The sequence below is a fragment of the Oncorhynchus clarkii genome, chromosome 1 (assembly GCF_045791955.1).
Source record: "Oncorhynchus clarkii lewisi isolate Uvic-CL-2024 chromosome 1, UVic_Ocla_1.0, whole genome shotgun sequence".
In the NCBI taxonomy this organism is placed as follows: Eukaryota; Metazoa; Chordata; class Actinopteri; order Salmoniformes; family Salmonidae; genus Oncorhynchus; species Oncorhynchus clarkii.
The window spans coordinates 43,562,134-43,587,614 of NC_092147.1; the positions used below are offsets into that span (position 1 = coordinate 43,562,134).

Genomic DNA, 25,481 nt, shown 5'->3' on the forward strand with positions numbered 1-25,481 from the left:
CTCTGGATGGCAACATAAGGTTGGTCCAACATTCAGACTTTTTCCCTAAAGGTAAATCCGCTTCGTGTTCTGTTTCCTTGCCATGGTACTAATGAGTATCACGATACTGGTCCCGGTCCTAATGTTCATAGACTATAGCTCAGATTTCAACTTGATACTTCCCTCCAAGTTCTAATGCCTAGTCACTTTACCCAGCCTTTATGTACATATCTACCTCAAATACCTTGTACCCCTGCGTGTGTGTGTGTGTGTGTGTGTGTGTGTGTGTGTAAACGTCCCTTTTACAGGACCCTGTCTTTCAAAGATCATTTGTAAAAATCTAAATAACTTCACAGATCTTCATTGTAAAGGGTTTAAACACTGTTTCCCATGCTTGTTCAATGAACCATAAACAATTAATGAACATGCACCTGTGGAACAGTCGTGAAGACACTAACAGCTTACAGACGGTAGGCAATTAAGGTCACAGTTATGAAAACTTAGGACACTAAAGAGGCCTTTCAACTGACAAAACACCAAAAGAAAGATGCCCTGCTCATCTGCGTGAACGTGCCTTAGGCATGCTGCAGGGAGACATGAGGACTGCAGATGTGGCCAGGGCAATAAATTGCAATGTCTGTACTGTGAGACGCCTAAGACAGCGCTACAGGACGGACAGCTGATCGTCCTCAGTGGCAGACCACGTGTAACAACACCTGCACGGGATTGGTACATCCAAACATTACACCTGCAGGACAGGTACAGGATGGCAACAACAACTGCCCGAGTCACACCAGGAATACACAATCCCTCCATCAGTGCTCAGGCTGTCTGCAATAGGCTGAGAGAGGCTGAACTGAGGGCTTGTAGGCCTGTTGTAAGGCAGGTCCTCAGACATCACCGGCACCAACGTCGCCTATGGGCACAAACCCACCATCGCTGGACCAGACAGGACTGGGAAAAAGTGCTCTTCACTGACGAGTTGCGGTTTTGTCTCACCAGGGGTGATCTTCGGATTTGCGTTTATCGTCGAAGGAATGAGCGTTACACCAAGGCCTGTACTCTGGAGCGGGATCGATTTGGAGGTGGAGGGTCCGTCATGGTCTAGGGTGGTGTGTCACAGCATCATCGGACTGAGTTTGTCATTGCAGGCAATTGCAACGCTGTGCGTTACAGGGAAGACATCCTCCTCCCTCATGTGGTACCCTTCCTGCAGGCTCATCCTGATATGACCCTCCAGCATGACAATGCCACCAGCCATACTGCTCGTTCTGTGCGTGATTTCCTGCAAGAGAGGAATGTCATTGTTCTGCCATGGCCAGCGAAGAGCCCGGCTCTCAATCCCATTGAGCACGTCTGGGACCTGTTGGATCGGAGGGTGAGGACTAGGGCCATTCCCCCCAGAAATGTCTGGGAACTTGCAGGTGCCTTGTTACCCCATTCTTCCACCATCTCACAGCAAGAACTGGCAAATCTGGTGCAGTCCATAAGGAGGAGATGCAGTGCTTAATGCAGCTGGTGGCCACCAGATAGTTCAGTTTGTCTCAGTTGTTGAATTTTATGTTCATACATATATTTACACATGTTAAGTTTGCTGAAAATAAACGCAGTTGACCGTGAGAGGACGTTTTCTTTTTTTTGCTGAGTTTATATACACACACACACACACACACATTACCGTTCAAAAGTTTGGGGTCACTTAGAAATGCCTTTTGTTTTTCAAAGAAAAGCACTTAATATCAAATTGATCAGAAATATAGTGTAGACATTTAATGTTGTAAATTACTATTGTAGCTGGAAACAGCTGATTTAAAAAAAAAATGGAATATCTACATAGCCGTACAGAGGCAGGTTTATCATTTTAAAAGGCTAATTGGTCATTAGAAAACCCTTTTGCAATTATGTTAGCACAGCTGAAAACTGTTGTGCTGATTTAAGAAGCAATAAAACTTATTTTCGACTAGTTGAGTATCTGTAACATCAGCATGTGTGGGTTTGATTACAGGCTCAAAATGTACAGAAACAAAGCACTTTCTTCTGAAACTCGTCAGTCTATTCATGTTCTGAGAAATGAAGGCTATCCCATGCGAGAAATTGTCAAGAAACTGAAGATCTCGTACATTGCTGTGTACTACTCCACAGAACAGTGCAAACTGGCTCTAACCAGAATAGAACGAGGAGTGGGAGGCCCCGGTGCACAACTGAGCAAGAGGACAAGTACATTAGTGTCTAGTTTGAGAAGGACTCCTCACAAGTCCTCAACTGGCAGCTTCATTAAATAGTACCCGCAAAACACTAGTCTCAACGTCAACATTGAAGAGGCGACCCCGGGATGCTTGAATTCTAGGCAGAAGCATGTGACATAACATCTTATTTGATCGGGTTTCTGATATAGGCCTACGGTATGGTACTAATTTGTCTCAAGCATGCCTGTGCTTCAGAATCCAAAAATGATCAGCTACATATTGAGAAGTGATTGTGTGCGCATATGGGGGGGGGTCGCAAGCTTTGAACCACTGCTTTTTTTGGGGGGTCGCGGGTCAAAGTTAGAACCACTGAGCTAGCGAGCAGAGTGCTGATTTGCTGTACAGCAATAGGATCGGGTGCAGAGCCAACGTCAAATTGTAGGGAGAGTTGATTTCCTGTAAATATCCAGCTACAAAACATTTTGGTAATGAAAAAATGAACTCTTTACTTTGCAAACATACCAGCAATGGGGTATCAGGCAACAATTACTAGCAGAGGCTTAGCTACTGGTCTTTTTGGTATGTCGAAATTGAGAATTCACTTATGAAGCTGACATTTTGAATTTGTTAAAATGTAATTATTACAATCTATGTGTTATAGACAAAGTAATAAAGTTCTGTCTGGTAGCCTCATAAAGATTGGTAGTTGAACTAGTCATAGCATGTATAGATAAAAAAATGTTTACTTGACTTGCTGTTAGAATGCACGACTTGCACTTGACTCGAGACTCTGCTTGTTCTACTTGGAACTCGACTCGGACCTTGAGACTTGCTTGTGACTGGAATAATAGTGACTTAGTCCCACCTCTGGTAATTACACATTTGATCAGTTTCATCAATTTATAGACTGCCCTCTGCAGCTGTATTAGTTGTAAATGGTGAGATTTTATTTAACTATGTATATGTATTTCAAATGTACATCTTCCCTGTGGGCATCCCAATATTCACTGGCAGCATGTTCAGAATAAATGCAGATGTCCTAGAAAATATCCATATTGGTCTTAATAGTAATATATGCCATTTAGCAGACACTTTAATCTGAAGTGATTTAGTCATGCATTCATACATTTTACGTATTGGTGGCCATGGCAACCGGCTGGAATGATTTCCCTTTGCTCGGTGTGCCTACACTTAGCCTGCATTTAGCATTCATATGTGATTAACCACAAGTTAGCCTTCTCTTCCCTATGAGACCTCGTAAGAAGTTCCAAAGATCCTTGTTCTGCTCCACTGTGTCCACGGTGACACATCGCCCTGGCCTGAAGAGTACCACAGTCCACCTCCAACTATCCAAGTACTTAGACAACCCTTAGGATGTAGTCTATAAAAACCATTAGGATGTATCCCATACAACCCATCACATATTCAGTCAGGTTCATAATTATTGGCACCCTTGATAAAGATGAGTCAAAATGCTGTACAAAATAAATTATACAAATACTGAGCTATATTGTATGCTTAAAAAAATGTGGGACATTATTAAGTCAGATGACTTGAGCTTTTTGACCACGTACACCAGTGGTGGGTTTGGTGTTGAAAAACAGTAGCATATGTGACTTAAGGAAACTAGGCGTATGTCGCACGTCACAGGAGCGGTATCAATGCGTTTTTTGGCAAATGCCTTCTGGAACGTGAACTTTCATTAACTTTTCATGTGCCATGTAGCATGCTTCTGTCTAACATTAGCTGCTCAGTATGTGTAGATAAACCTATCTAATTATGCTTTTTTTAAAGATATCACGAAGAACTGTAAAAGTGTCTCAAATCTCCACTTTCTGGAGGACCGAGTTTTGAAATCAGTGGAAGGCCCAGTGGAAGCAGAGTATGATATCTAAGGAGATGTTGAAAATTCTGACGTTTGATTGAAAATATGCGGATGGAGAACACCCAAAAGGCTGTTGTATAAAAACACTGGATTACATCTTCAAACTAAGTGCAACCATGGCTTCCTTGACAGAAGGAGAAGCGTTCATCCATGTATACGGTGAAGAGTCCAGCTAGCAAGCATTGAAGTTAATGCGTACTGTTAGCTAGCTAATGTTAGCTGGCTGGCTCGCTAACATTACGTGTATGATCTGTGTAGTAATATTGTTCGTATCTCAGAAAGCCATTACTAGTTATAGCCCAATGTTAGCTAGCTAACATTGAACCTAATTGCTTAGCTTCACCTACCAGCAGATTAATGCATGGTAGTAACATGAGTTGGGATAATGGGTAATTGTTTAGCTAGCTAGCGAAGACTCCACTACACAAGTAACCATTTCACTGTACCGTTTACACCTTCTGTGTCCTGTGCATGTGACACATTTATCTTTGCTTTGACATAGTGTGTGTTTACCAGAGACTGTAATGTGAAGAACATGACTTGCACCAAATTCAGATGAGGATATAATGTTAGGTCAACGAGACAGTGTCCAAGTTCTAAAATACTCCGGAAGAATGCCCTGCTTTTCTGTAATTAGTGCGCCACTAACTTCTAAATATAATGATCTTGTTGGGAGTTTATTTTCCTAAAATGAATACAAATTAGCTTCTACATTTCTTGCCGTTTTCGGGTTTTAGGCTTGGTTTCTGTATAAGCACTTTGACATATGCTGATGTATAAGGGTTTTATAAATAGATGTGATTTGAGCTAAAGTTAAGATGTTGTCAGCTATGATATGGTCATTATTTGAACTGGATAGCCAGTTAACTTAATGAACCAAAACATTGTTTAGGAAGTTGCCTGGTTTGCTAGATTGACATATACAAAAATAATTTTAAATGGATTGGTTTATTGGTGTTAAAATACACCAGTTATACTATTTTGGACCACCAGGCTGCTGTTGTCATGCAGCCTGTTTTTGTGTTTTATACTTTTTCATAACAACAACGAAAAGTTTGCTCTCGGGTGACGATAGAATGTTCATGATTTCACTGTGACAATTGTGTACAGACATGTCGATAGACCTAGTATAAACCAACCTTTTAATCTTTGGTTGTTTAGTACACTACCGTACTCAATCTGTTAGCATATGTCCGTCCGCACCTGACTCCTTAAAGAGATAGGTGGGGCTAGGGCTGTTGCGGTCATATTGATGTAAAAAAAAAAAAAAGAGAAAAAAGGCATACACTAATTGTCGCAGTGTAATTGCCTGTTTCGATTTAAAATGGCCAATTATCAGCTGGGCAGTCTAAACACCACCAGCATTTTATATATTTTTATTTCTTTAACCTTTAACTATTCAAGTCAGTTACGAACAAATTCTTATTTACAATGATTGCCAAACCTGGACCATGCTGGGCCAATTGTGTACCGCCCTATGGGACTCCCATTCACGGCCGGGTGTGATACAGCCTGGATTCGAAGCAGGGACTGTAGTGACGCCTCTTGCACTGAGATGCAGTGCCTTAGACCGCTGCGCCACTTGGGAGCCCAAGATTTAAGCTTACACACACTTTTTGTTCATGGTCTTCTATTGGCAACAAAAAGCAGCATGGTGACATCAGCATTGCGACAAATGGTGCCCGTAGGCTACTTAGGCTTTCAAATAGGAATTTTCATAGATATTTTTTAGTTTATAAGGGGGTTGGTTATTAAGTTCATGTAAAACAATTAAGAATAATAACACAGTAATGCATGTAAAGCCAAAGCACATGTGAGGAATAAAAAAATACTTATAAATATGTAAATAAAGACACAATGGAAAATAAAACTATTGCGCTCAAAGCCTCTACAGGATCGGCGGGACGGTTGAGCTAATGTAGGCTGCGATTAGCATGAGGTTGTAAGTAACAAGAACATTTCCCAGGACAAAGACATATCTATGGGCAGAAAGCTTAAATTCTTGTTAATCTAACTGCACTGTCCAATTTACAGTAGCTATTCCAGTGAAAGAATACCATTCTATTGTTTGAGGAGAGTGCACAGTTATGAACTTAAATGTATTATTTAACTAATTAGGCATATTTGGGCAGTCTTGATACAAAGATTTGAACAGAAATCAGTCTAAAACAATTGCACATGGCTGCTATCTGGTGGCCAAAATGTATCCTGGGCTGGAATGATGCATTATGGCCTTTCTCTTGCATTTCAAAGATGATGGTGCAAAACAAAACGTGTTTTTTTAATAAAAAAAAGAATATTTTACTAGATCTAATGTGTTATATTCTCCTACATTAATTTCACATTTCCACAAATTTAAGTGTTTCCTTTCAAATTGTATCAAGAATATGCATATCCTTGCTTCAGGTCCTGAGCTACAGGCAGTTACATTTGGGTATGTCATTTTAGGTGAAAATTAAAAAAAATGGGCAGATCCTTAAGTGGTTCTGCCTATTCGATTTAAGAAACATGGTGTTTCTTGATCGAAACTTTATAGCCTAACTTTGGCGAGTGCGAGCCTATGATAGTGGACTGAAACAATAGCCGTTTATAGGCAACGGGCAGCTTAACTGTCCTGCAATACACTGCCCATCTTTTTCTTTTTTGTTAGCTCTCTGTCCTGTTAAAAGTTGTAAAATGGGCTTGACTGACGACACTGTCACACAGTTCTCCCCAGATAGGATATCAGTGAAGTTAGGCACAGGCTTCAGTGCGGCATTGATCGTTTGCAGAACATTGACCTGCCATGACTGATCTAAATGCTTGTGGTCTCGATCGTCAATCAATACCCGTCGTATGGCCAGGACCTGCTCCAAAACTCTTTGTTTGTGTTTTACAATCCTGCAGGATTCAAATATTTATTCCCTTGCATTTCATATGATTTGATGTATACAATTTATTAATCTAGGACCAACATCTTGATAACAAAAATTGTAGCTTGTATTTGATTTAAATAGCCTAAAATTAATAGAATGAAATGTGCACATCAGTCAATTAATAGGACTAATTGTATTTAGAATGCAATAGGTATAATTTCATATACAGTACCAGTCAAAAGTTTGGACACACCTACTCATTCCAGGGTTTCTTTATTTTTACAATTTTCTACATTGTCGAAGGCCCGGGTTGCGTGTTTTTTCTGACTTACAACGCCTTCTGTGACTGCCAGATGCAGTTTGTGTCCAAAGCAGTTAAGCCATGGCCAACCCAACTGCCTCACCGCGGCCACAATGTTTGCCCTGTTGTCAGTTGTGCTACAGGACACTTTCTTCTCATCCAATGCCCATTCTGCCAACACGGACCGGAGAGCTTCACTCAGGTTGTCCGCAGTATGGTTCTCTGGCATATAGGTTGTCTCAAGACAATGGGGCATGAGACCAATCACTGGATATGTAGTGAATAGTCAGGCTCATGTATGGGGTCATGTTTACTCTAGACCAAATATCTGTTGTGAGAGAAATTGGGTATGTCTTGAGTTCTTGGAGAATTTCTCCCCTCACTTTCTTATACATATTGGGAACAGCCTTTTGTGAAAAGCATGCTCTCGATGGTAACTCATACTGATTGTCCTGTATGAAAAGGAACATACTTTTTTTTTTAAATAACCAAAAAATATGACATCTTATTTTGCTACATAAGACTGAATTGAACAGGTCGTTCACATGTGCAGAAAGTATCTCATACTTGCGGTAAAATATGATGATGAATCTTTGTTATTGGGCTATTTTACTTTTACTGGTACTGGGGCCCTTGTTAAGGTCAACAACATCATGAAATTTAACAAGTATTAGGACATTTTAGGCAAAAACTTGGTTGCCTCTGCCAGGAGGATGACACTTGTGGATCTTCCAGCAAGACAATAATCCCAAACACAAATCAAAACTCAAAAGAAATTGTTAATTGACCTCAATCAATATTTTGCAATGGCCATCTGTCTCTTGGCTTGAACCCCATTGAAAACCTGTTGTTTGAATTGAAGAGGGAAGTCCATAAGAGCAGATCTGGAGGATCTGGAAAGATTCTGTATGGAGGAATGGTCTAAGATCCCTCCCAACGTGTTCTCCAATCCCATTAAATAAATTAGAATTGGAAGGGTGCTAGAGGATTAAATCATGGTGACAATTTGGCCACATCTTTTTTTAAATGTATTACTACTTGTTAAACCAAATATCTTTGTCTGAGCATTTATGTAATAATAAAATGTCCCAAGTCTTTTTTATCTTAAGGGTGTCAATAATTATGGACCTGACTGTATTTATTATTGTATTATAACCCTTAGATTAGTGGTATACTCCATTCAACCTCTAAAAATGTGGTATCCTACTCCATACAATGCTTAGATTACAGCAAAGCCCTGAGTACAACCTTTAGTGACGTACTGCTCCTTGCAACCCTTATTATGCATGAAACGCATTGAGAATCTCACTGCAGATAGGTACTTATCACAGTGGGAGGCTTTCCTTCTCTTGCTTGAACATAAGCTCTACCTGCTGCATGATGAACCTGCTGGTTCTACTTGTAGAATCGCAATGCTAGTCAGTAGCCAACAACTTTACTTTGAGCCACTCAATCCTACCAGTTTGTCTGAGCTATTGGATTACTTACAGTGAAGCCTTGTTTTTAACTAGACCTGACGTCTCTGTTTTGCATGGAGACGATATGTCATGCTTGTGCCATGCCTCATGGCTGGTGCCATGTATTCGCAAAATCTTCAAGCTATTGTGATTTGTCTGCGCTTGTGAGGCTGGTTGGACGTGCTGCCAAATTCTCTAAAAACGACGGAGGCTGCTTATGGTAGAGAAATATAAACATTACAATTCTCTGGCAACAGCTCTGTTGGACATTCCTGCAGTCATCATGCCAACTGCACGCTCCTTCAACTTGAGACATCTGTGGCATTGTATTGTTTGACAAAACTGTACATCTTAGAGTGGCCTTTTATTTTCCCCAGCACAGGGTACACCTCGATGGATTATCTTGGCAACAGAGAAAAGCTCACTAACTGGGATGTAAACGAATTTGTGCATATGGAACATTCTTTGGATCTTTTATTTCAGTGCATGAAAAATGGCACCAACACTACATGTTGCGTTTATATTTTTGTTCAGTATAGAAGCTCCAAAAAGGTTGTGCGTGCATTGGCTGGGAATCGAACCCGGACCTGGCAGCGTGAGAATTCTACCACTGAACCACCAATGCTTAGCTGTGAAGAAAAGGGTCCCTCTGTTTCTGAAGGAGAGAAGAATTCCCACGGCACAGCAGGGTTGGAAGGGGGGGGGGGGGGGTTGGGGAAAAGCTGCAGTCGTAAGTTTGGTGGAATGAAAGAACAGACCTGCAGAGAAGCTAGAAGATGTTTGTCTGTGCTCAGATAAACGCTGGGAACTGAGGAGGATCTGTCACGATAAATGTTTGCTCATTCATTTACATGGAGCCAGTTCGGACACACATACAGTGCATTCGGAAAGTATTCAGGCCCCTTCCCTTTCTCCACATTTTGTTACATTAGCCTTATTTTAAGTATTTTTCCCTTTATCAAATCTATACACACTACCCCATAATGACCAAGAGCAAACAGATTTAGCCAAATGCATTTAAACTTTAGTTTTTCACAATTTCTTGACATTTAATCCTAGTAACAATTCCCTGTTTTAGGTCAGTTAGGATCACCAATTTATTTTAAGAATGTGAAATGTCAGAATAATAGTAGTGATTTATTTCAGCTTTTATTTCTTTCATCCCATTCCCAGTGGATCAGAAGTTAACGTACGCTCAATTAGTATTTGGTAGCATTGCCTTCAAATTGCGTGACTTGGGTCAAACATTTCGGGTAACCTTCCACAAGCTTCCCACAATAAGTTGGGTGAATTTTGACTCATTCCTCCTGACAGAGCTGGTGTAACAGAGTCAGGTTTGTAGGCCTCCTTGCTCGCACACACTTTTTCAGTTCTGCCAACACATTTTCTATAGGATTGAGGTCAGGGCTTTGTGATGGCCACTCCAATAGCTTGACTTTGTTGTCCTTAAGCCATTTTGCCACAACTTTGGAAGTATGCTTGGGGTCATTGTCCATTTGGAAGACCCATTTGCGACCAAGCTTTAACTTCCTGACTGATGTCTTGATGTTGCTTCAATATATCCATATCATTTTTCTCCCTCATGATGCCATCTATTTTGTGAAGTGCACCAGTCCCTCTTGCAGCAAAGCACCCCCACAACATGATGCTGCCACCCTGTGCTTCATGGTTGGGATGGTGTTCTTTGGCTTGCAAGCCTCCCCCTTTTTCCTCCAAACATAGCAACGGTCATTATGGCCAAACAGTTCTATTTTTGTTTCATCAGACCAGAAGACATTTCTACAAAAAGTACGATCTTTGTCCCCATGTGCAGTTGCAAACCGTAGTCTGGCTTTTTTATGACAGTTTTGGAGCAGTGGCTTCTTCCTTGCTGAGTGGCCTTTCAGGTTGTGTCGATATAGGAATCGTTTTACTGTGGATATAGATACTTTTACCTGGTTTTCCTCCAGCATCTTCACAAGGTCCTTTGCTGTTGTTCTGGGATTGATTTGCACTTTTCGCACCAAATTATGTTAATCTCTAGGAGACAGAACGTGTCTCCTTCCTGAGCGCTATGACGGCTGTGTGGTCCCATGGTGTTTATACTTGCGTACTATTGTTTGTACAGATAAACGTGGTACCTTCAGGCGTTTGGAAATTGCTCCCAAGGATGAACCAGACTTGTGGAGGTCTACAACTTTTTTTTTTCTGAGATCTTGGCTGATTTCTTTTGATTTTCCCATGATGTCAAGCAAAGAGGCACTGAGTTTGAAGGTATGCCTTGAAATACATCCACAGGTACACCTCCAATTGACTCAGGCTAATTGACATCATTTATCAGAAGCTTCTAAAGCCATAACATAATTTTCTAGAATTTCCCAAGCTGTTTAAAGGCACAGTCAACTTAATGTATATAAACCTCTGGAATTGTGATACAGTGAAATAATCTGTCTGTAAACAATTGTTGGAAAAATGACTTGTGTCATGCACAAAGTAGCTGTCCTAACAGACTTGCCAAAACTATAGTTTGTTAACAAGAAATTTGTGGAGTGGTTGAAAAACAAGTTTTAATGACTCCAACCTAAGTGTATTTAAACTTCCCACTTCAACTATATGTGTGTGTGTGTGTGTGTGTGTATATATATATATATATATATATATATATATATATATATATATATATATATATATATATATATATATATATATATATATCATTTAAATAAGTTTTCAGACCCTTTGCTATGAGACCTGAAATTGAGCTCAGGTGCATTGTTTCCATTGATCATCCTTGAGATGTTTCTACAACTTGATTGGAGTCCACCTGTGGTAAATTCAATTGATTGGACATGATTTCGAAAAGGCACACACTTGTCTAGCTATATAAGGTCCTACAGTTGACAGTGCATGACAGAGCGAAAACCAAGCCATGAGGTTGAAGGAATTGTCCGTAGAGCTCAGACACGATTGTGTCAAGGCATAGATCTGGGGAAGGGTAACAAAAAAATATTTCTGCAGCATTGAAGGTACCTAAGAACACAGTGGCCTCCATCATTCCTAAATGGAAGAAGTTTGGAACCACCAAGATACTTCCTAGAGCGTTCCGTCCGGCCAAACTGGGCAATCGGGGGAGAGGGGCCTTGGTCAGGGAGGTGACCACGAACCCGATGGTCACTGACAGAGCTCCAGAGTTCCTCTGTGGAGATGGGAGAACCTTCCAGAAGGACAACCATCTATACAGCACTCCAGATATCAGGCCTTCATGGTAGCGTGGCCAGACGGAAGCCACCCTTTGGTAAAAGGCACATGACAGCCCACTTGGAGTTTGTCAAAAGGCACCTAAAGAACTCTGACCATGAGAAACAAGATTGAATTCTGGAAGAAACCTCACACCATCCCTACTGTGAAGCATGGTGGTGCCAGCATCATGCTGTAGGGGTTTGCTATTCAGTGGCAGGGACAGGGAGGCTAGTCAGGATCGAGGGAAAGATGAACAGAGCAAAGTACAGAGATTATTGATGAAAACCTGCTCCAGAGCACTCAGAACCTCAGACTGGGGCGAAGGTTCACTTTCCAACAGGACAATGACCCTAAGCACACAGACAAGACAATGCAGGAGTGGCTTCTAGACAAGTCTCTGAATGTCCGTGAGTGGCCCAGTCCAGCCAGAGCCCAGCCAGAACCCGATCGAACATCTCTGGAGAGACCTGAAAATAGCTGTGAAGCAACGCTCCCCATCCAACCTGAGAGAGCTTGAGAGGATCTGCAGAGAAGAATGGGAGAAACTCTCCAAATACTGGTGTGCCAAGCTTGTAGCGTCATACCCAAGAAGACTTGAGGCTGTAAGCTTCAACAAAGTACTAAGTGCAGGGTCTGAATACAATTATTTATTTTTGATATATGTGCAAACATTTCTAAACCTGTTTTTGCTTTGTCATTATGGGGTATTGTGTGTAGATTGATGGGGGGGAAATAACTATTTCATACATTTTAGAATAAGGCTGTAATGTAGCAAAATGTGGAAAAAGTCAAGTGGTCTGAATACTTTCCGAATGCACTGTAGATAAACTCTAGATTTCCCATAGTTCCTGCTGGCCTAGCTGTGCTGTATATCTGAAAGCTTATGCATTGTGTCCTCTAGAGTCTAGAGCAATGTTAACTTGCTAAGCTGCTGTATTGCCCAGCTCTGTCGTGCAGTCCGACACCTATGTCTCATTTATGTGGGTATACTGTTTTCTGTTATACCTGACCATGCCTCAAAGGCCTCTACAGTGTTTGATCTTCCTCTGTATTGTTTCTGTTTCCCTCTGTGGCTTTTTAGTATCTGCTGTTACCTATTTTGGAGTATCTGTTCCCATAACTTTGTCTTTTGTACTTCCTGTCTTACCCGTTTTCTCTCTCCTGGACAGTGCTGACCGGTCACAGGTGACCCTTGACCTTGATGGGATAGTTCAGGTGCTGGACCGCCACCTGCATGACTCCTCCACCGGCATGATGACCCGCATCTCCGTGCTGAAGTGGCTGTACCACCTCTACATCAAGACACCTCGCAAAGTGGGTCTTATTACCAATGCTGCTCCTTTCTTTGGAGTGTTTTACAGTATGTCTATCAGCACACTGATCTGTGTGTGTCTATTTGTGTGCCTTTGTGACGTGTAGATGTTCCGGCACACAGACAGTCTGTTCCCCATGTTGCTGAAGACCCTCTCAGATGAGTCTGATGAGGTGAGTACTACATGCACCCCCAGTTGAGTATCTCACTAATGTTAAAGGTATACTTAATCCAAGCAGTCTATGGACAAGGTTGAACAGCAATCCATGCTTTTGGTTTTGTTTACTTGGCCACTGTTTCAACTGCTTACTTTTGAGCATTTGTGGCAAATCCAATTGGCCAGGTAAAGAACCAAAGCATTGATTGCTGACTTGCCTTGTCCATAGACTGGTTTCCTTACGATGTAAGCAATTTGTAATTTGGCTGAACTATCTTTTACAAAAGTAACCAACCTCACCCCATCTATTACTCAGGTCATTCTTAAGGACCTGGAGGTTCTGGCTGAGATTGCGTCATCCCCAGCAGGACAGACCGATTCCTCAGGCTCCTGTGATAATTCTGACAGCAAACTGGAGCTTCAGGTTCCTGATGGGGCCAAGGCAGGCCCACAGACAGTCGTGGGTGAGTAGAAAATGCCTCCGGAACAGTAGTATGATGCATAAAAGTAAATGATGCATTAATTCTCACCCACCTAATGTCCTGTAACCCTGGTTCCAACATAGGTGACTCGTCGCCCTCCACCCCCAGCATGAACTCTTACTTCTACAAGTTCATGATCAACCTCCTGAAGCGCTTCTGCCTGGAGAGAAAGCTGCTGGAGAACAGAGGAGCCTTCATTATCAGGTAGTGACATATGTGCATCAATGACCTGTGACATTGGTATAGACTCACAGGTTCCTGTGATTTTTTTTTTTGTTGTTGCTGAAACTCCAAGTTTCTCGAGACCATGGATTTGTTTATTTTTCAACCTACTCCACCCCTCTGGGATTGTTTGTAGTTTGTTACCCATCACCTCTCACTCTCCTTGCACTCACTCACCCACCCCCCCACCCCCCCCAGGCAGCTGTGTCTGCTTCTGCACGCAGAGAACATATTCCACTCCATGGCAGACATCCTGTTGAAGGAAGAGGACCTGAAGTTTGCATCCACCATGGTGCAGACGCTCAACACCATCCTGCTCACCTCTGCAGAGCTCTTTCAGCTGCGCAACCAGCTCAAGGACCTGCGCACACAGGTAATGCCTGAGAAATGGGATTCCTCTGTATGGCTGACCACCAATTCCATTTGAATTCAGGAAATTTCCAATTTAAAAAATGAAAGCATTTTGAAAAATGTGCTGAATTTGAATTAACTTCTTGAACGGGCAGAATTGTAATGGAATTGAACCCAACCCTGTTGACCCAGTGAGGTATAGTTTTCCCTGCTGTGTGTATCCTCATGTTAACTGTGTTTTGCACCCCCTGCAGGAGAGCTGTGCCCTGTTCTGCTGCCTGTATCGTTCCTGGTGTCACAACCCTGTGGCCACCGTGTCTCTCTGCTTCCTGACCCAGAACTACCGCCATGCCTATGACCTCATCCAAAAGTTGTATCCTTTCTGGTTGTCTTTGATATACATTTTGCATATCAGCATTGTTGCACCTCGTAGTGTATTCCTATTGGTATATTATGGCATACCATATTTCCTTAATGTTAGCCATTTAGCGGTGATTTGGAGGTGACTGTAGACTTCCTCATGGAAGTTGACAAGCTGGTACAGTTGATCGAGAGCCCCATCTTTACCTGTGAGTCCCACAGCTCAATATTGGATCAGAACACACACAGTCGATCCCAAAGCACCCACTCGCCCCTACCAACTCAAATGGATGGCCCTCTGTTTTCATGTGTTTCTGATGGAACTTTTGAGGTCGACTTAAGAGTTGCGAGGGGGATCAACCCTTCAACTTTGGGACACACTTGTGAAAAATGATGCAATTCATGTTCCACATGTCAATAATAAAACAAGCATGAAGTTCAAATGATCAAATTCCCTCTGTTTTACAAGATAAAACCTCAGTAACAGTTAAAACATTTAATTTGGGCAGTATTTGTTGTTACATGTGTCAAGCCTCGGACGTAACACACCTCTCCAAACATATCGCTGTGTGTATCGGGAAAGCACTTTGCCCTGGAGCCTGCAGCCTTGCTGGCTAGGCTGAGTTGCTATCGGAAGGTGTAATTAGCCCCTACACCCTCAATTTTCACTCCCTCAGCTTTGGGACACTGGTGCATATGGCAGATGTGTGCATGAATGTGCAAATGGAAGGGGAAGGTACTGATTTGGGATTCAGCCGCACTACAAACACACACACTAGCCAACCAACCGGTCTCTCAACGGTTTGTTTTTATAGACTTGCGTCTCCAACTGCTGGATGTGGAGAACAACCCATACCTGATCAAGGCCCTGTACGGCCTGCTGATGCTGCTGCCCCAGAGCCAGGCCTTCCAGCTGCTCTCCCACCGCCTGCGCTGTGTGCCTAACCCAGAGCTTATGAGGACAGTGTGAGTAGAACTAAACACTGTGTTATTGTGGTGTGCCCACGGTGTGCAGAATTCTATTACCATGGCCATTACAATATTCATCCTAACACTTCTCATCGGATGTGCCCCATGCATATGTATTGTTATAATTTATCTGGAAGCATGTTTTTATGATGCAGGGATGAGTCAAAGTACATTGAGTCGAAGCCTGTTGGCACCAAGCGTCCGGCCTACACCCACATGGACTACAATGACCTGCTGCAGCACTTTGACCGGGTCCAGAGCAAACACCTGGAGGTACGCCACCAGCGCTCAGGCCGCGCTGACCACCCAGACCGGAAGCTGATGCTGTGACGCATTGGGACCATCTTTGACCCCTGAGGCAGGGCACTGCGTCAAGCCTTCTCCCACGCATACCCACACATGGCGACGCAAAACACCCCAACCGGTAACTTAAAGGAACCAAACTGAATGAAGACGGCTCATCTCTTGTTTAGGAGCACCCTTGTGCTAATAAATTTTTTAGCCATTGAGCGTTCTGTAGGAATAAAGGACATCAATTCCGATTTTTATTTTTTAAACAGTATTTCTTTTGTTCAGGTGCTGGAAGTGTTGAGTTGCATACACACACACACACACTGCCCATACATTTGTATTTAACCCTGATTTCTCCAGATGCATGGACAATTTGTTTAGGCCCACCCAATCCGGTTGTAAGAAGTGACACTACCTTATTTTGACAGGAGGACGATCAATGCTTGATATTAGGTCAGGGGAAACCGCTTGCATGTTATGTTTAGTTTTTTAAATAATGAACACCATCTTTGTTCTCACTATTTAAACTGCTTGATGTTACTTGGCAGGCCCATATTCCACAGTTGTCCCAAAAGACCTGTACGATGGACATGTTCTTCCGACTCTAGTTTTAGGCTCTTGTTCCACAAAGCTAAACAACTGGACACTCCCTCCCCTGAATTCAAGTCCTGCTTGTTGAACAGTGTTAAATATATCTCTCTTGGCCCCTGAACTCTCCTCCACCCTTCCCTTCTCATTTCTCTCTTCTCTACAGACAGTTTTTTCCCCCCAACTGACTGCTCTGCACCCCTTTTTTTCTCTTTTGAACTGTTGTCATTTACTTGTTCTTATTGCTACCATACCTGCTTCCTGACCAGGCCTTCTGTAGACAGACTGATCTTGTGTTATCAAGTGAAACGCATAAAATAAAGTGGACCATGTATAATAATTTGACTTCTTTCTTTTCATCAGCTCCTATAGTCTACTATGCATGCGTCTGTAAACAGCAGGTGATGTCAGACATGCTTTTATGGCTGGTGATTGATCTGTGGGTCCGGTGTTTGGATTCACAAGAACAAATCATTTCAGATTTTATTTTTTAAAGCTTATATGAGATTTCATGCCACAAGTTGTTAGTACTTAATCTTGATCAAGGTAATTCTCACTCTCAGCAGATGTAGCTAGCTGAGTAATGTTTTGTCATACATTAGCTACTGTAGCAGCTGGGCAGTAACAGTGGGGCAGGTGTGGGCTTATTTTAGACAAGGCTGATGGTGTGGTACTTGTCAGTTACCATGAATATGCAGTGTTTCAGTTTTGTTTACAGCTGATTGTTATATAAATAATCAAATATCAAGCATTACTAGCAGGCCAACGCTCTGGTTAAACCGGATGTCCTCAGATAACTCTGGGCCCAGTGTCCTCAGTCAAGTTTAGAGCCTACATGCAATAACATGATTATCCGAAGGACACGTAGCTGCCATCACTCAAATACACTCCCCTGTAAACTACAAAGAACATCCTGCAACACTAACGAGCTTAGAGTGCCAAACTATTTCACTGACATTGACCCTTGCATGCACTCCTGCAAAGACAGGAAACACCTGAGCCTAAAGCAGACACTGCCAGTCCCCCTATCTCACGCTTCCTTGACACACAAACATTTCATGAGCACTGCACACTCACACTCCACCCCCCTCTACTGGTCGGGTGCCAAGAGCAGAGGACTCTGCTGTGCACCAATGGGGCTCCTGCTCTGGCTAGAGCAGGCCCGCCTCCAACTCTTCAGGACCAGTCAGAAGACCAACACGACAAGACTCCACCTACATTATTCTGTGTATACATTCTACTGTAAACTCTGGCTAAGCAGCTAACTCCTTCTGACTATATGAATAGGTCCGTGCACGCTTAACTGCAAGGACAAGATATCTTTGACTTTAATAAACTGCCTTTTTGCTATACTTGATTCCACTCTGTCCAGCGTCTTGATTTGGTCTCTTTCTCTCGTAGTTAAACATCAACATGATGCGTTTCGGTGATGCTGCTCAGACTCATTGTAAACAAGAAAAGAGCGATCTAACTTGTTATTAGTAGGGATGCACCGATATTACATTTTTTTTTTGGGGGGGGGGGCGATATCAGATATTGTAGAGGCCTTTTAAGCATTCTAGTAGAGTTAAATAGTTGACACACACACACACCAAAACATTATTTTGTTGGCATTTACATATAACTCCTTGATTCCCAATGCAAACATCTGAATAGACAGGCAGACTCGTTTGAGCTGTGGTAAATATGAATAATTAAAGTTCCCAACAACTCCACTAGATGGCGGTGAATGCTCATCTCTCCCCTTAAAAGGTCCAATGCAGCCGTTTTTTTATCTTAACATCAATTTCTGGGTTACAATTAAGTACCGTACTGTGATTGTGTGTGTGTTTTTTTTTACCATTTTAATTTAAAACAAACTTCTGAGTGGGGAATGTTATTGGCAGAGGTTTGGCACGCTTAATTTAACTCAATCCCAACAAAACGGGCTCTTGCACTAAAAGGGCATTATCATTTTCAAAATTTCACAGTATTATTCCAACTTCATAAAACACAGGAAAGTCAAGTTTCACTGCACCTGGCCTTTTAAGTAAATCATGAGAAATGAAGTGAAAAGGAGACTAAGTAAGATTAAGACTTTAAGTAAAAATTAAGTGAAAAGTAAGACTTTAAAATCAGGATTAAATGTATTTTACGTTTTTCAGAAGGTGATTTAGGATAGTTTTGATGTTGGTTTTTATGAAAATATGGATAATCTTGAGCAGGCAGGCAGAAGGGTGGATTTACAAAGGTGAAAGGAACTACAAGCAAGGCATTTCAAATGTTCTTATGTCTGAAAGCCATAGGTTCATTATGTTAAATTGATTGCATTGTATGTGGTCAGTTATATTGAGAAGTGTCAAATGTGTGTACTTCGTGATATAAAGGTAATTTATCCTTGTACCTTTTTATTCAGTTAACTCATTTCTGTTTCCCTATGACAGTGTAGAAGTAGTACCACAACCTGTCCAGTAGATGGCAAGGTGTAGGCCTGCTCAAAGCCGTGACAATCGAGATCATGTGACCATATATCTATCTCGTACCAGTCCAGAGTTTGGACAAACCTACTCATTTGAGGGTTTTTATTTATTTTTACTGTATTCTACATTTTAAAGTGAAGATATCAAACCTATGAAATAACACATATGGAATCATGTAGTAACCAACAACAAAAAAGTTCAACGTAGCCACTTGATGAGTGGGTCGCAGTTGTAAATGAGAACTTGTTCTACCTGGTGAAATAAAGGTGAAATAACATTAAAACAATTTTAAAAATGACAGCTTTGCACACTCTTGGCATTCTCTTGAATGAGTAGGTGTCCAGACTTGACTGGTACTGTACGTGGACACGTATCATTTCAGCAACTTTGAAAAAACAACAACGACTTTATATCGGAGTTATGCCTGTTGTTCACACGCGTATCTGCCCACTCATTAGCTAGAATGGTCTCACTTGTGCTCGCCTCCTCGCCTGCCTTCCATCTTTGAGGACATGCATTTCCATTGTTAATGGTCAGTTGACCATCTTGTCAATATAAAAGTATATCTGATATACTTATAGGGCTTGTTAGGGACCATCAGTAAAATTACACAATCTACATGGTAATAAAATCTCCATAGCTCCAAATTTCAATGACTTAACCTCAAACCATCAACAAATGCATATACGCATATTGAAAGCATTTAAAGATGCACTATGCAGAAATCTCTCCAACATTTGCTAAAATTGGAATAATTCACCTAATTTCATTTGGACAAAACAAGCAAGTATAGTGTTAAGAATCATTGTGCCATCTAAATATTTTCGATAAAACATATTGTATTTTCAGCTGTTTGAATCTGGTGTACAAAACCGTAAAAGTAGTAAACTGAACTTAAGAACGGGAAGCGTAGAAATAGCGCACGTAGAAGAGGTCTACTGCTTCTTAGACATATTTTGGGTCAGCCAAAATGTTACATATTGCAGCTTTAATGAGACATAATCAATTTACATTGTGTAATGTATTGACGGTCACCACTAGCCCCACAGTCCAAAGTCAAACCGACTTTGCCACGGTCGCACACTGGCTGGCTGAAGCTAATTGCCAAAATAAGTTGTCTAGCTTTCTAGCTAGTCCAGGCTAGGCTATTTCCAGACACTAGACCTGGTTAGACTATTTCAAGTTATCTAGAAGGGTGAGTGACTGTACTGTAACTGTGTACTGTTTTGGCAGAGTGAAAGTACTAACGCTTCCCACGTTTGAACACGCACAAACGACACCCACATCAAAGCACGCCTCCAAGGCCAAAATCTCAATCAGTCACATTTCCTAATGAGGAGAATTGAAACCGTGGCTAAATCAGGAAATTCAGCCTCCGTTTAAGGGCACATACATTGCCGAGAGGGTATGTGGTCCGGCTCAGAGATTTTTTAAAACTTGGGCTTCAATTCACATGTCATGTAAGGCAATTTATACAGTATGATCCATTTCCAAGAAAACAAAGCCAGCTTATCAGAGCAAAGGTGCTCTGGAGGTGCTATTCAAAGTCTTACTGAAACATTCAGTGGGGCGGCAGGTAGCCTAGTGGTTAGAGCGGTGGACTTGTTGCAAGGTTGCAAGATCAAAGGTTGCAAGATCAAATCCCTGAGCTGACAAGGTAAAAATCTGTTCTACCCCTGAACAAGGAAGTTAACCCACTGTGTACTTTACCCAAAACTGAATGGGATTTCAATGCTCATCTTTGTCACACATTTACCCCCTGCAGCGATTACACACAGAACACAAAGACCGTTTCTGTACAAGTAAAATTAGACAATTACATCTTGCTAAAGCTTGGCTTTCCCAACCAGTTCAGAAGTGAATCAACAGATTCACAAGTAAAGTATTTGTCCCACTTGACAGCCTGTTATAGATAAACACATGCATTTTCCCATAGATATTTTTTGGAATCAATACACTAATATAGAAAGTTATGAGACATCAAATTACAACAAATGGCTGCTGTTTGATCCAGGATACTGCCCTACAACAATACCTCCAAAAATGATATGAAAGTCCTTATGGTTAGGATAATGAATCATTCACTACTCCTAGCCAAATACTAACCACAGTCACTGGTCCATTGTAATCTTGAACAGCATGATATTGTTTTGAACACATGCATTACAAATTCAATGTTGCAGCACACTAACGCTCAGTGCTCATGTAGTTCAGAGTGATCAATTACTTTTTAAAAATCGAAGTTACTTTTGTTGGTCTTGGTCTCACCGAGGTGAGCTGATGTAGTTGGGGAATAATGACCAATCTTCTCAGGATGTTTATCTGTGTACTCCCAGACAGTGGGAGGTAGATGGACTCTCTAAGGAGGCAACAGTCCATTGAACAGTGACCCAGCAATCACATTTGGTACCTTGGAACATACGTTTTTGGTTTCATGTTGGTTGTGGGAAGGACGCCATAAGTTTCCTAACTGGTAAAAAACAAAACGTTTTTTTATTGTTGGTATTTTACCCCCTTTTTCTCCCTAATTTTGATCTTGTTTCATCGCTGCAACTCCCCAATCGGCTTGGAGGCGAAGGTCGAGTGGTGCGTCCTCCAAAACATGACTCACCAAACTGCTTCTTAACACCTGCCTGCTTAACCTGGAAGCAGCCGCACCAATATGTTGAAGGAAACACTGTTCAACTGATGACCGATGTCAGCCTGCAGGCGCCCAGCCTGCCACAAGGAGTCGCTAGAGCGCAATGAGCCAAGTAAAGCCCCCCTGGCCAAACCCTCCTCTAACCCGGACAACGCTGGGCCAATTGTGCACTGCCCTATGGGACACAGCCTGGGAACAAACCTGGGTCTGTAGTGATGCCTCTAGCACTACGATGCAGTGCCTTAGACCGCTGCGCCACTCGGGAGGCCCTAAACTGAACTTTTTTTTAAATGTTCTGAACAGAAGTGAACACTTTGCCTGTTCTGGGAATGTTAATGTTAACACATCTAGCTTATTTTAGGTTAAACTGTTCAACTCTGACACCCTCTGGTGGCATTTTCTAAACAATGTATAATATTGTATACTGATTAGATTAGTACTGTTAGAAAGGTAATTGTGGAATTCTGATAAAGGTCTTTCCATTTTAAAAGTGCAGGGCTTGTGCAACGTAATACTTTGTCTTACAGGAACATTTTTCCTCTTACAGAAAGGATATACATATGATGAGAAAGCTGAAGTCTACCTATCCATTGACGTAAATATCCCCTGTCTGATTCCCAGTTCGTCCACTAGATAGCGGTAGCAGATCACAAGACCACTTGAAACCAGTTGCGTCTGGATTGGATAGTGAGTAATTGGGCAAAAATCGTTGAAAGTATTTTCAAGCCTCTTTATATAGTAAATATAGTACTCAGACCTTTCAAGTTATCACGTTTGTTAATTGAAATAAGACACAGACAGGTGAAGAAACTTCAAACTTATTTTCCCATTCACTTTTCCTATTGTAAACGAGTGAGTGATGAAATCAAATGCCACATGCGTCGAATACAACAGGTGTAGGAAGACCTTACCATGAAATGCTTACTTGTGAGCCCTTAACCAACAATGCAGAGTACCTGTAGCAGTGAGAACAGTCTGACTGGAGTCGGACAATTTTCAGGGCCTTTCTGACAATTTTCAGGCCTATACCAGCCTGGTATAGAAGTCCTGGTTGGCAGGAAGCTCGGCCCCAGTGATGTACTGGGCCGTACACACTACCCTCTGTATCGCCTTGCAGTCGAATGCCAAGTGGTTGCCATACCATGAGGTAATGCAACAGGTTAAGCCAACCTGATGGTGCAGCTGCAGAAATTTGAAGATCTGAGGTCCCATGCCAAATATTTTCAGCCTCCTGAAGGGAAATAGGCATTGTGGTGCCCTACCACATTGAATCTGGCAGCGCAGAAAATCTACAAAATTACTTCCATTCATAAATGGGCAGCCCGAATCAGAGCAGTAGTCGTGTGGTTCAAGAGATCCTTGATGTCCAAAACAGTCTTGAAGGAAAAGCAGAAGCTCCTTGGTAAGAAGCCAGTTCAATCTATTAAAGTATTATTTAGAAATTCCCACATTTAACAATCTAATTCAATATTCAAGTGTGCTGTAATGGGTTGTTGTTGTTGTTTCAGGCCTTCCGCAACACTCACTCATCCTTGATGTCAATATCAGATAGAACTCACTCTAATGATAGAGAGATTCATGGATCGGTATCCAGCGATCCAAGCAGCAGCCTTGGACCCACAACTGCGAAAAGCAATGACCAAGGACAACTTGGACCGTCTGAAGGACAAGGACTTCCATAAGGCTGAGGAGTTTGTCCAGCTCATGAGAATCCTCTATACATCCACACTGTGTGTCATGTGAAAAGATTGCCAACTGTGGACAGATCATACCCGTCCTCCACAAACTGGAAGAGCACTTCACTGTGAAGCATGAAAATACGTTTGTGGCAACCATCAAAGAGAAGGTGTGGGAGAACCTCTGAGCGCTATCAGGATGAGGACATTCAAGCCATCCTGCATGAGGCCACAATGGACCCAGATTTATAGAGAGGCCGGTGAGTGACACCACCTGGGACAGGCTGAGGAAAGCAACTGTTGCGGCTAATGTAACAGGAGCAACACCAGGGCTGTCAGAGGAGCTGGAGCAGACAGACACAGCGCACCAGTAGCAGGAGGAGGAGTCTGAAGGAGAGGAAATGGAGGAGACAGTCCCTCCATTGTACAAGACAAGGAGTGCCTTGGAAGAGCTGTTCTCAGAGGAGGACAGAGAGTTGAGGTTGACGATCCAACAGGACACCTCGTCCCTCACCCTCAGCGAGTGTGTTGACCCAGAGGTCGAGCTCTATAAAGGCCTGCCTCCCATCCCCATGGCTAAAGATCCTGTGATGTGGGAGAAGAGTGCCCCTCACAAACATTGCAACAAGCTACCTCTGTGCTCAACCCTCCACCCCTAGCGAGAGGGTATTTGACTGCAGGGAACACAATAAGCCAGGAGAGGTCCCGACTTCTGGCAGAGAAGGCAAATATGTTGATCGTTCTCCAGAAGAACTGCTAGACCTTTTGCAGCCTACGTGCATGCCCCACCCGTTTTGCTCTACACAACTATTTTATTTTGCAGGAAATGTTATTTAAATTTCCATCATCACAACATTAGTCTATAGTGATTTGTTCAAAACATTGCTGTTTCTTTTGCTGTAAATTTGTTTTACATTTCATAAAATAAAGCAATGTTAATTCTGTTCTTAATTTGAGTTTTTCTTTGTAAAAACAACAGCAAAAAGAACGGATAAGAATACCGTTAAAGTACCAGATCGATAAGCAGTATCGGCAAGAGTAGTAATACCCATCCCTAACAGGGACTATGGTGGTCTGCTTGAAACATGTAGGTATTACAGACTGGGTCAGGAGGTTGAAAATGTCAGTGAAGACACTTGCCAGCTGGTCAACGCATGCTCGGAGTACGTGTCTCGGTAATCCATCTGGCCCTGTGGCTTTGTGAATGTTAACCTGTTTAAAGGCTTACTCATATCAGCTACAGAGAGCGTGATCACACTGCCATCTGGAACAGCTGGTGCTCTCATGTATGGTTCAGTGTTGCCTGCATTGAAGCGAGCATAGAAGGCATTTAGCTCATCTGGTCGGCTTGCGTCACTGGGCAGCTCGCAGCTGAGTTTCCCTTTGTAAATCTGTGATAATTTGCAAGCCCTGCCAAATCTGACTAGTGTCAGTTTGTGTAGTAGATTTCAATCTTAGTCCTGTATTGACACTTTGCCTGTTTCATGGTTCGTCGGAGGGCATAGCGGGATTTCTTATAATTGTCCGGATTAGTGTCCTGCTCCTTGAAAGTGGCAGCTCTAGCCTTTAGCTCAGTGAAAATGTTGCCTGTAATACATGGCTTCTGGTTGGGATATGTAAGTACGGTCACTGTGGGGATGATGTCGGCATTGCACTTATTGCATTTTTCTTCCTGTAGTTGCACATGTGACATGCTGGTAAAACGGATTCGACTTTTCCTGCAGTAAAGTCCCCGGCCACTAGGAGCGCCGCCACTGGATGAGCATTTCCTTGTTTCCTTATGGCCTTATATAGCTTGTGGAGTGCGGTATTGGTTTATGGTGGTAAATAGACAGCTACGAAGAATATAGATTAACTCTTGGTAAATAGTGTGGTCGACAGCTTATCATGAAATACTCTAACTCCAGCAAGCAAAACCTTGAGACTTCTTATATATTAGAGATCGCCCACCAGCTGTTATTGACAAAGACACACACCACCCCTCCGGTCTAACCGGAGGCTGCTGTTCTGTCTTGCCGATGCATGGAAAACCCAGCTAACTGTATATTATCTATGTCCTTGTTCAGCCACGACTCGGTGAAACATAGGATA

The 25,481-nt window shown here is 42.3% G+C and overlaps 1 protein-coding gene across 3 annotated transcripts in view; it reads left to right on the forward strand.

Annotated features, from left to right (window-relative positions):
- Positions 1 to 16,954, forward strand: part of LOC139407624 (vac14 homolog (S. cerevisiae)) — a 31,215-nt gene extending 14,261 nt beyond the window's left edge. For all 3 annotated transcript variants that reach the window (XM_071151465.1, XM_071151474.1, XM_071151458.1), the window contains 9 exons: positions 13,052 to 13,196; positions 13,302 to 13,367; positions 13,668 to 13,815; positions 13,917 to 14,037; positions 14,254 to 14,428; positions 14,661 to 14,779; positions 14,896 to 14,975; positions 15,582 to 15,732; positions 15,891 to 16,954. In XM_071151465.1, the coding sequence (XP_071007566.1) occupies positions 13,052 to 13,196; positions 13,302 to 13,367; positions 13,668 to 13,815; positions 13,917 to 14,037; positions 14,254 to 14,428; positions 14,661 to 14,779; positions 14,896 to 14,975; positions 15,582 to 15,732; positions 15,891 to 16,065 (1,180 nt within the window). In that variant the 3' untranslated portion in view covers positions 16,066 to 16,954. The remainder of the gene's footprint in view (positions 1 to 13,051; positions 13,197 to 13,301; positions 13,368 to 13,667; positions 13,816 to 13,916; positions 14,038 to 14,253; positions 14,429 to 14,660; positions 14,780 to 14,895; positions 14,976 to 15,581; positions 15,733 to 15,890) is intronic.
- The last annotated feature ends 8,527 nt before the right edge of the window (positions 16,955 to 25,481 follow it).